This window comes from Rhopilema esculentum, chromosome 9, assembly GCF_057945365.1.
Source record: "Rhopilema esculentum isolate cy_ngs chromosome 9, ASM5794536v1, whole genome shotgun sequence".
Classification (NCBI taxonomy): Eukaryota; Metazoa; Cnidaria; class Scyphozoa; order Rhizostomeae; family Rhizostomatidae; genus Rhopilema; species Rhopilema esculentum.
In genome coordinates, this window is record NC_142823.1 from 2305980 (window position 1) to 2318350 (window position 12371).

The following is a 12371-nucleotide window of genomic DNA, read 5'->3' on the forward strand; positions in this document are numbered from 1 at the left end:
AACACACCAACGATAAAATGTTTGTAGCAAAAGTATTGTCACCAAAATGTTACTATTCAAAAAGCGGCCTACTTTCTTGTGCCCAGCTGTTGATTGTCATGGAAGAAAATTCTTTTAAATCTTTGTCACTTTTGACATTTTTCAATACACAACCAAACTCGTATTTTCAAGAATTGGCTTTCTGTAAAGTAAAGGAAGGGTAAACATCTCTGACGGGTGTACTTCATATTCGGAGATTTTTGCTACGTGCTTGTTTTCTATTCAAAGTTTTAAAGGTGGTTAAAGGTAAATGATTCGTGCAGAGTCCAGTAAACATTCTGGTCGCACTAACAGCCATTGTGTTGAGAGCCAATGAAAGTAAATCTCAAAGCCACGCCCAAACTCTGCCATTTTTTTGTTTATGAGATTTTAAGAGAGTTAACCAGAGAATGGGTGAGCAGTTATCTGGACTCCCTGGATTTGCGGTGTTGCTTCATATTTTATGAGGAATAGCTTTGAATTCGACAAGCTAACTTCCATATCTAAGGTGTTGCTTTGCGTTGTTGTAGAATTTATGGTTTTCTCCCTCAGATTGCAAAGATGACTGATTCAACAGGACCAGGATTTCTCGACATCCTTAGTAGAAGAAATGAATCTTTGGAACGTTATTTGCGAAACCTCCCAGAGAACGTACGAGTTCATGAGCGACTTGTCACCGTTGGATACAGCGAGAGGATTTGGTGTGACGAAATCAAAGTGAATGTAGTGACAGATGGAAGTCTGAATGTTGAAGAAAATCTGAGACAGACGCTGTTAGCATCGTTTACAGAATATGTAGATTTGTTCAAACAGCTTGGTGTGCCCTATGTGAAAATTGAGGGCAAAGACGTCAAAATAAATGAGATCTTTTCTGACGACCTCACAATGACAGATCTGAAAGGTAGAAGAGCAATAGCTGTCAAGGTATCAAATATTGATTCACTTTTTCTTACTTTTAATGGCAGAAGGCAGACATGCTGAACGGCAGATTTTTTGATAGCCCGTGTAAAGGCAGTCGCAGCTTAGATTATTAGATGATTTCATCGAAGTAATTGTTTGCTCGGTCACATGAAAAGCAGCAGAAATTTGACTGGTCAAGACATGACTTTATTATTAATTGGAAATTGTCGATTGACAGGTTAATGTATTCCTGTCATACTCACTTCCAAATTTAGGTGGCCTAACAATCCTAACAAATGTTTATACAAAAGTGCCTTAATTGCGTTACAGGCCCAAGAAAGACTCTTTTGTGATGTTGGATTGGCTTCTGGCAAACATCTCAGACACTCTTCGGCTTTTTTGAGGTGTTTTTCCTTAACTAGCAACGTCCTAACTCTTGCATTTTGAAGCCATTTCAGCCATTGAAGGTCTTTATATCATGTTCTTACAAGGTGATGTTTCATTTCTACACAGGTCATTGATAAACAACTGAGCCGCAACCAACAACCTCGTATTCACGACAGGAAGCTACAGTTATTAGCAGACGAGGAGAGAATAGAAAGTGATATGGAGGCTAAGTCATCAGCAAAGCTGAAGCGGACAGAATTCATGATAAAGCTAAATATTAAGTTCTTTGATTGCGCACGATGCTGTGGGGCGAACATAATTGGATGTTACGCGCCAAACGGAGATCATTGTGAAAGACCATTGGAAATAGGTGAGGCAGGGTTTATTGCCTTCGTAAAATATACATATAATACTTTGAGAAAGATATACAGGAACAAAGCAATACGACGACGAGAATCCAATGTCACGAGATAAAATATTCGAAATAAATTAAAATTTAAGGAATATATACTAGTATTTCGCCCCGGCATACAGGGCTTCATCAGAGTAAATGAAACGAGCGAGTGGACTGTATATCTTTCGTAACAACACTCATTGCAAGATTCACAGAATCCGGCGGACAGCCTATCCTGCGGTTCTTCCTTCTTACACATATAATTCTTTGTCACGACTGGCAATTTGAAACAAATTATTCAATATAGTGGACCTACGTCTCCTGTACCCAACGTATTTATTAGTGTTGTTTCCTTGTTTTAATGCATTAAAGACTCGATAGAAGTCAAATGTATCTTCAGGTTATAAAAGTGGGTGCTATGATCCTTTGGCTTTTAGGCGTGTTTCCAGTTATATTTGTGTAGCTGTAGCAGAGATACCTTTTCTTCAGCTATTTTTGTGACGTGTCTTCCTGCCCAACAGGCATGCGATGTGACAGTGCATTTGCCAGTATATACGATGAAGCTGGGGAGGAGATTGAGAATGCAGAGATGCTTTTCATGGATCAAGGTGCCTTTATCTATCGTGCTTATAGCAATGGACATCCTTATGATACTGCACAGGTAATAAATCTGCAAAACAATCTATCCAATTCTATCTCTATCAAACGAAAAGTTCGTATTTTTGTAGGCTTAAGAAGTTTGTTTCTTCATTTTGACAATTCGTCAGGAGTTATTGAACGTTATACCTCGTCTTTATCAAACGTCATATTCCATTTTCATCTTCCTTAAACAGTTAAAGTTTGTAGTTAATAGGCAAGCGGCACTGATTGGTCAACCTATACAGTCATGTGCCCGTGTTTTCTGATTGGCCTATTTCGATCCACAACTGGGTATATATATTTCCCAGCGTAGAGTTTTCGATCTATGTTCTGACGTTTTAAACTCTGAAGAGTGTCAGACGAAAAGCTTTAGTTTACTAAATGTTTGCTTTTTTCAAAGCCATTTACAAGTTAAAGTTTTGTATTCTGTTTTATATTTTCATGCAATCTTGAAAAGAACTTATACCAGAACGATTAGATTTTTGTTACAATACCTTCAAGCCCATTTTGTAGCCACGCGCAATACTCTCTCCGCGTGAAATTGCTACAACCATCACTAGAGGGCTGACAATAAAATTTCTATTATGATATTGTTAACGAGTCATGAGACTGCAACTTGAAATAATTTGTCCTATATTTTCATCTAACTATCATTCCGTTACAGATATGGATTGAGTTTTTTGAAGAACTACTTGACAAAAATGACTTAGTTCCTGCCATTATCCTTCCATACCATATGCCAAATAGACACACATGGGAGATGGTTAGAAGATTTGTTCCAACCGTCCTAACTGGTAAGCTCCAATAAACTTCAATCTTCAATCCTTTTTTCCGGATTTGAATTTTTTGTCTTGTCATCTGCTGCAGAATACATTAGAATACATTATAGGAAAAGACAATCCAAAGCTGATTTTTTGTCTTCTTATCCAGCCCACATTTTACTCTTCGACAACAAGATTTTGGCTATAAACAGTGACAATACCACTTTTGTTGACCTGTTAAAACAGGACCAAAGTACAGAACCCGTGACAAGTGAAACTAAAAGACTGATTGAAAATGGAGAAACTATCGTTGAGGGTAGACTCAAACGTATGAGAAATAAACTTCGGGTCAAGAATGACATTCTTACAAAACCAGTCAACCTGTAGTGTCAGCTTCACTATGAAAAATCACAGTGTTAGGCATATGTCAAACAACCCACTTCATACTCGTTGCCAAAAGACAGATTTGTTTGGCCAAATATGTATGGCCATGTACCATTTGCAAGTTTGCTGAAGTAGTTTATATGTAAAGCTATTTGTATCATGAGTCATATTTATGTGTGACTGTGTAAAGTATTGTATTGAATGATTTCACGCGAATAAGCAGGTTGGTGGGCGCTAAATGATTTCCTGTTAGTCAGTTAAACAGGTTAGTCTTAACTGATCGAGCAATAGATATGGAGCTTTAGCTCATAAAAACGGTTTGGCCCTGTAAATACTGCAAAATTTGTGATTTCTGGTGCACAAGATGTAGATAATCCGTGTACACGTTAATAAACGCACTCGTTCAGTCACACTCTCTTTGCCAATCCAGAAAGTGCTCGTTTATGGACATTTTTCGAAATCCAGTAAGTAACTGTTTGATAGCAATACTGATTTCTGACTATACCTTGTAGGTGCCATACTGACGTGTGATTTTGATTTTTCACCTGAATGGAAAACCTATTATGACGTTAGGCCGGATTCAGTTCGCTGTGGAAAAGACATCATGATTGGTAAGGGGTTCAAATCACTGAAATCGCCCAAAGAATTTCAACGACAATTCTCACGCAATGTCACCAAAGACCTTGGAGGAATGATATTCGATGACGTCATTCAGGCAATGCTCAAAGATGATATATTGAAAAAACTCAGGTATGGCTATTTCAAAGTTCGGCTCATCTCGGTGTTAAGGAAGCCACGTTTATCAATAAATCCAGATCTACGCAGACAAAAGGGATTTATTTTCTAACTTGGACTCTTTTCTAGAGAGCCGATAGCTCTATTCTGTTATTTAACCTGTGATGAGAAACGGGCACTGATAGGACACAACAAGAAACCAACCAGACGCACCCAAAGTTATCTTCAACCAGCATTTGGATGCAAATTTTAGTTTATCTTCAAGTCTTTGTTTTGCATTTCGTTCTTTCAGAGGTGTTTGGCATTGAATTTATTTCATTATTAATTTATATGGCTCCGTCTTTTTACCCAATCTCAAGCATTAAATACCTAAAGGCGATCAAGCTATCATCAGGATCCATCTTTACCAGGATGGTAAAGAATGTTAAATTTTTTATGCATTATTTGTATGAATTGCGTTGGCATTGATTGGTGGATAACTCAACATGCAGGATTTGTCTGAAAATTCGCTAAGAAGGAATGTAGATAAATTCGACACTCACCAGAATATAGTTTTGTCCAACGCTCATCGGAATACAGTTTCTACCGAACACATTTAAGCTTATTTGTCTACATTGATCAAAGAATCATTTTGTTTAGAGAGTTAGTTTTCTCATGGACTTTCTAACCAAATGGGAGGACGACGGTTGTTGATTGGTCGAAACAGGGAACCAATCAAACACGTAATTTTTCCTCTCTCGATGCAAACATACAAAATTTTGCGGTTGTCCGATATTCTATACTGTGAGGAATTTCAGATAAAGAGGATACTTAACTTTTACACGTTGTCTTCTTTTTCTCTTGTTATTTTGAGATCTTGCTCTGCGATTGGTATATTGTCATTTTACACCGTTATTATGCTTTATGTTTTAATCCTCCAGATTCCTTGGGAGCTCAATTGCCGAGTATGTAAGTGAACTGATAGAAACGGGAAGTGAACAGGAGAGCATAATATCAGATGTTTTTAATTACAACTTTTGGAAGGAAAAATTCAAGACGCAATGCAAAGAGGAGCCATTATCAAAGGAGGAAATTTTGCTTCGAATACGTAAATTAGTTCGAAGGTCACTGGAAGAATTTATCTCAAAACTTGATCTTGATGAGATGTTCGATTCGACAAGAAAGCAATTTTTTCAACTCAAGCGGTTTCAGGAAAAGAGAATGGATCAGTCAGATGAGAAATGCTCTCAAACTGCTGTTCATGAGATGGCAAATGTTTTGAAAGCGTAAGGGTTTTTTATTGAGATAAGTAGAAGTATATGAAAACCGAATTAAAAAAGTGATGCATACATCAATACCTACTTAAAGACGGATTCCCAAACCACATTATATTTTAAGATCAATTTTTGAAGTTGTGACTTCAACCTTTCGACTTTAACCATTCCATCTTCAATCATTAAAGAAAACTCAAAATACAGATGTATGCAATATTTACCTGTAAAAATTGTTTCTATTAGCAAGAGTGAAGTTGGTTATTTTTGAGGAGGGCATCGTTGTGATTTTCAAACAATTTTCACAGGTTCTTTACTCATTAAAAGTTTGATTCGGCTAGCGAAGGACCATGTAATCACAGTTTGACTGAAGATGTATAGGTGACGATATACCTATGTACAGCCGTCCACATCTAACCATGCCATTAGATAAAGTTTTCACTTTATCACCAATATTCTTAAACCTGGCCATACTAAAAGTATGTTTCTGTATGCGTTATTTATTAGAACGATTATCGTATTTATACCGGTTATAACCTCTCTACTGCAAGATTAGGAATTTTACGTCAATTTTACTTATTCAACCTATAATTAAAATTACTTATTATTTGGTGTTTTGTGTCCCATGTTGACCTACCTTTCGCTTCAATATATATCCATTATTCATTTTCTTTGTTTCATTGCATTGTGTACATGATTATTTAACTTAAATCTATTTTGCAGTATACATGAAGCCCTAACCAAAGGAATAAAACATCGGCATGAAAGGTCGTCCAACATTGTTGGATAAAACATGTTTTATTCGTTTTGCCAGGGCTTTGGAAAAATTTACGCTACAGAAGACATAATTTCATGTATATTGCAATATAAAAACAAACGACTTTATTTTCATCTAGCCTTCGTTGGATACGGTGTCCAATTCAAATCGTTTTTATTTTCGTTTTCAAGAAGGGGGTAGAATTTTCATTCTTTTGATTGGAGCTTTCTAGCTGGCAGAAATGTTTCTGACAATAAACTTGACTCATACACGTTTCTTTTGATTTTTTGTGTAGGAGACTCAGAATTGTTTCCATAAACGACCTCCCACAAAATTTGCAAGAAGAACTGATGCATTGGATCTTTGGCAACGAGGACAGGGTGTGGCGATATCGAGGCGGTCGTGATGGTTACGAGACAATTGAGCAGTACTTGAATTTTCTACCGCATGTAAGAAGCGCCAAAGAGAACGAAAGGTAAGCAAATCTATTTATAGCAAATATAGGGCAAGGTTGCAAAGCAAATTTTTGCAGTGACTACAAGTAATTTCTCATGATAATCTTCTTAAGGACCAACCGAACTTGAAGCAGTTGCTTGCAGCAAATATAATGTGAAAAAAATGTTTAATGTGGAAGAAACCTAATCAGATTTTATTTTCCTTTCGCATTCTTTCCTTCTTGATGCATAACTCCCAAACCTAGAGGCAGCGTGGGTTAACATAGTATCCAGGCACTTGGAATTCGACAAAGACTAGGATTGTATTGCTAGGGTTTCAGAAATCCATGAGCAATTAAGTGTGATTATTCGGAAAACACTAAGCTTAATTGCATGCCCTATGTTTTTATCATTATATTTATCTATTTTTTACAGCATCTTTGCATTTCCTGGAGTAATTGCCGTTGTTACCAAAAGAGGAAATTTTTCACTGACTGCAATCCAGGTACAACAATACGAGGCTCTTCAAGAACGGACATGTTCGAACGGAATTTCATATTGAGAGATTTTCTCTGATACAGTCTTAAGGCCATTGTACACGAGTAAACATATTTTGGCAGTCTGTATGTCGACACTGTTCGCTACAAATGTTGACCAGTGGGATATGACGGGAACAATTGCTGACATGTTGGTCATATGTTCTCAAAGTATGGATGTTCATAGTTGGCAAGATTATCAAAGGAACAGTGTCGGCATACATGTTGCCTACAAATCAAGTTTACAATGACCTTTAGATCTAATTTCTCGATTTTAGTTCAGGTTGGCAGTAGCTTTTTTGAGTTAAGAAATTCCTTCTTGTTAAGAGCCAGATAGTATCATGATTCTTGAACAAAACGTATGGAGAATAGATCCAAAAGTGTAAGGCCAAACATTTTTCAGATACCGAAACTGCTTATCGGCCGAAAAAAACAAAACAGTCAGTTGTAATTGGCTTCACTAGGGAACAGTAAAATTTAAAGGCCATAGGAAATTACAGAAGAATAAAATTTACTTAGCATGCTGCAGAAGAAACATGGATTGACATTTTCTAGTCCTTTTAGCCCATGAACTGCAAGTTTAGTTGTTGAAATGTTTTTAAAGTTATATTTATCGATTTTGAAATCAATTTTGCCAGCTGACACCGTTGCACAAGAAGTATATGAATCATTCATCTGATGACTTACTACCGTTAACATATCATGAGTATCACAGCCTGTGAAGTCATTTATGAGTATCACAGCCTGTGAAGTCATTTATAAGTATCACAGCCTGTGAAGTCATTTATGAGTATCACAGCCTGTGAAGTCATTTATGAGTATCACAGCCTGTGAAGTCATTTATGAGTATCACAGCCTGTGAAGTCATTTATGAGTATCACAGCCTGTGAAGTCATTTAGCAACTAGTTATAAAAAGCAGTCAACTAATGAAATATAGACTGTGTAACTCTACCAAGCTGGCTATCTAATTTCCACGTAGTATTCTATAGTAGTATTCTAGTGAAGAGAAGGTAACATGAAAAAGTTACCATACTCCTACAACTATGTTTCCTCTTAATACACAAACATTACAGATTGCAGCGGACATTATTGAAATTATATTTCTTGCTTCAATGGGATACTATCCTTAGAAAAATGTTCTTATCTTGCTAAGGTTAATTTGACATAAAATAAGCTTGAAATTCGTTAAAACTGTACTTCTTCTGAGAAAATTTTCCCTCCAATGAAATTATATCAATGTTTAGTTATCCTGCACGAAACTACTCCACCTCTCCAAGATCCAGTGTCAAAGAGCTAGACAAAGCAAACAATACACAGTATACAAAACAACTTACATATTACACTATATTGCAAGTTAGAAATAGGCCTATATATAGTTCTAACTGCCTTAGATCATGGTATCAGTCTTCCTTGCTTACATTTACAGTCCTTAATGGTCAGAAGGCCTACCCCTGACAGCATGCATACATATAGACCAAGTCTAAAGCTATCCTCTAATTATATCACTGTTGTTGCGAAAATTTTGACCGCTTCCTATATGCTCCAACATTTTTGGCTAGAATGGGTAGCTGAATTTTAAAGAATTTGCCAGATATTTTATGAACACGTATATAGCTACATATCTACACTGCTTGTTCCCCTTAGCTAGAACATTTTGTGTAGAGGAGCATCAGGCAAATTTATCTTGAATTATTACGATGACTTATTTCATTTGAATTTCTGAGCTGCCTACAGAGAGATCAGATAGATATTCACTTTGTTAAGCTTGTTCTTAACCAAAGTTCGATTCTTCAAGATAACCTTTCTATATTATCATATATATACTGAATATATAAATTTTTTGACTGCATAAGGAATTATTGGTCCTGTGAAATTATATAAAACTGATTTGTACAATCTTTACTTTAGCTGAAAGATATTGCGGCATACGCAGTCGGGGAATACGTTGAAGAATTTGGCGAAGCGGATGAGGTGGTAATTTCCAGAACCGAAATGCCGAGGTATTATGAAATCGTCACTGCATGGGTTGACCCAAAGTAAGTATCTTTTCCAGTCCATCTATTACTCAAGGACCATAGCTTCCACTATAAAGCAAGTTTGCACAATCTTTATGATGACTTATATCTTCTACACCACCCCCCCCCCCCCCCCGAGTTATTTTAATAACAAATTCTTAGAATAAAAACAACCGGCCTAACCTGAGCAAATTACGCGGGGAGAGAGTAAAGAAGTGAGAGGGTGTAAATTTTATGACACACCCTAAAGAATGGTGTCTCCCAAAAGAATGTTTGAGTTGCCAATTTTGTGTAATGTTTACTGTAAATTGGCTTCTGGCAAGAACCTTTTCGAAGAAATTCAGCAAAGTAACCCCAAAAATACCCCTAAGATACCCCTCCCTCAACTGGAAACACCACTTGATAAATTTTGGTTCGATTGGCGTAGATTAAACGCACTTTGCAACAATTGTAGGAAGTTGAGACGACATCAGATTCTCTTAGACGATAGGTTTGTCTTGCTTGTGTGCAGGATGACTTGAAATGCTTGGTACAATGCAACCCGCGTAGGCGATCCTCTTGCATTTTTGCTCCAGTGCTGCTAATCATATATGACGCATTGCGAAATGAAACATAACATAACAAACATGAGTGTTAAAACGAAAGTATCAATAGAAACTTACCAAGTTCCGTTGCTTGCATTCCATACAAAAGAACTCTGCTCGCAAAACGGCTAGACATGTAAACAGGGATGAAAATTCTGAATATATTTCCATTATAATTTAAAAAGCAGTTTGTCCATATGGTCCCGAGTTTTTAGTTTGGACCATAACTACATCACAACTCTATGCTTCCATGATAGCGTTCGGCATCAGTTGAAGTCAAAACAGTAGCATATTAGTTAGTGGACATTTCTCTGCTCACAGCGTCTCATAATTGTTTTGAACTCCGCATCACGGCTGCCCGTCAACTTAGGCCTACGTATGAGATTGCTGCCGTATTGGAATTCCCAACACGATACGGGCATGAAATAACTATCAAGGGATTTATTCAGCCTCAAAGGATTGCTAAATATAAAGAAGCAAAACAAAAGGGCAACGGCTGCAGAGGCCACTAAAATGAAATTGCGCTATTACTTTTGAGACTTACTTTTAAGTTTTTCGTGGAAGAAGTGATAAAGCTCATGCCTGCCTAAGGTCATTCATGTTAGCTGTTTCCTCTATCCTCTTTCAAACAATTTCAGGTTATTCTCTATAGAAAGCTTCTATTTGAACGTGACCGGTATTGTTTAAACCAGGATGGCTAAGGCGAAATTCTGACATTGTATTTAAGAGAAAGAGGGCAACTTATCTATTTATATTGGGGTGAATTGAAAAGACTTCAAAAATTCACTGAAACTGCTTAGGATAAAACAGCATGTTCCTTCCAACATACGAAACAAAACTGCCCCTCAAAGAGAACAGCCTCCTCGATTTTGCAGTTCTAGAAACACTGTTAAAACAAGTGATTCTGCCATCTATCAACATCTTTTAGACAACCCAGATTGTGCAAAACTCTATAATGACGACATGTTTCGGATAATTGGCAGAGCCCAGTCGTCCTTCCATCTAGCAGTTTTGGAGTCAATCTACATAAAAACGAAAAAGCCGCCATTGTGTAGACAAAAGGAGTTCGTTTTCTCTCTTGGACTCCATTGGTAATTTTTCTTTAGGCTCGCGGCACTGATTGGTCAACTATACCGGTCTTGTGCTTGCGTTTTTCTGATTGGCCTATTTCGATCCACAACTGAGTATATATTTTTCATCGTGTTTTTTCGGAACCTATTCTGACGTTTTATGCTCTGAGGAGTTTCAGACGAAAAAGCTTTTAGTATGTCGTAAAATGTTTGCTTTTTTCAAAGCCATTTTGAACTGCTTAGGTGTTCCAAGTACTTTTGACAATAAATGAAGCCTTGAGCCTGATGGCCCTGTACTTCTTTACCTTTGATTGCGTAGGCCTAGATGACCCTTTACTTTTCTAACTTTTCTAAGATTCATTGTCAATAGTTTTCAGCTTACTTTTAACGAAATAATAAGATATGTGATCTTTCCTCGCAGTTATCGCAAGCTGAACATCAGCATTAAACTTTACTTGGAAATATTCAAAGCTGTTCGTTCCTCGTATGTGGCATTTGACGTGCTCCAAGGAAGCAGCGCTAAACTTGTGCAATCTTCGCCAGCATTGAGGTTCGTCAAGAGATTGCTCCCATTGTCAATGATATATAAAACACACGAAAGGTCATATCAAGTGGAAACGGCTACTGCGGAGGAGCAATTTGAGCGCTACGCTGTACGGCGTAGGCCAGTCAAGATGGTAGTCGTTTTATACGAGGCGTTGATATTCATGCTAAAATCAAAATATTTTGTCTTATTGCCTATCATTTTCGGCCTTGTCGCTGTTTTCTTATATATATTGATGTATCAACAGTATTAAACTTATGTATCGCGCAGCAGACCTTCTGTTTGTAGAAATCAATATTTGATTCCTATTCAATTACCAAATGCAGCATTCACAGGAAAATCGGCAGAACTAATAGCAACATCAAAACTAAACAGTTTCTTACAAGCACATTTACTCATGGAAAACGTTACAGTCATTGAAACTCAAAGCACACATTTGGGCTACAGTCCTTGGCCATAAATATGGTAGACCACAATATTGACGTTCAAAAATTGACATCTCTAGGATTAAGCTATTTAACCAAGTCATCAAAACTGTTCTAACCCTATCCCCCTTACAAAGTCAATTCCTTCATAACGTGTGCCCAACCCTAATTAGATTGTCAAAATCATGGGATAGTAGTTCCTACTGTTTGGGGAAGAATTGTAGGGTCTGTGGGAGGTAGGTGTTAAGAAAACTACATGATCCTGAACAGCACATGGCTCTAGTGGAAAGGGTGTCTTTGCAAATTCAAGATATGGAACTAGGCAATACGTGTCCCAAGATTAACATTTGATTCAATAGAATGGGATTGATCACATGGGCTTTGTCGAGTATTGTAACTATTTAAAGAACAATAAATATTTGTTAAAGGCTATTAAAACAGATAAGAGCAATAAGAACCAATGGAACCACTTATATTACTCTCTCGAATACCTGTAATTTTAAGACATTTCTTACATGGAATTTTTTTCTTAGGGCG

General features: G+C 37.1%; 1 protein-coding gene across 4 annotated transcripts in view; it reads left to right on the forward strand.

Moving 5' to 3' along the window:
- Positions 1-12020, forward strand: part of LOC135688772 (uncharacterized) — a 28377-nt gene extending 16357 nt beyond the window's left edge. For 3 of the 4 annotated variants that reach the window (XM_065205764.2, XM_065205765.2, XM_089110054.1), the window contains 10 exons: positions 571-942; positions 1432-1675; positions 2221-2360; positions 3003-3132; positions 3996-4233; positions 5139-5483; positions 6521-6700; positions 7095-7164; positions 9105-9232; positions 11287-12020. In XM_065205764.2, the coding sequence (XP_065061836.2) occupies positions 571-942; positions 1432-1675; positions 2221-2360; positions 3003-3132; positions 3996-4233; positions 5139-5483; positions 6521-6700; positions 7095-7164; positions 9105-9232; positions 11287-11662 (2223 nt within the window). In that variant the 3' untranslated portion in view covers positions 11663-12020. The remainder of the gene's footprint in view (positions 1-570; positions 943-1431; positions 1676-2220; positions 2361-3002; positions 3133-3995; positions 4234-5138; positions 5484-6520; positions 6701-7094; positions 7165-9104; positions 9233-11286) is intronic. The other variant, XM_065205767.2, reaches the window with a different exon arrangement.
- Positions 12021-12371: the final 351 nt, after the last annotated feature.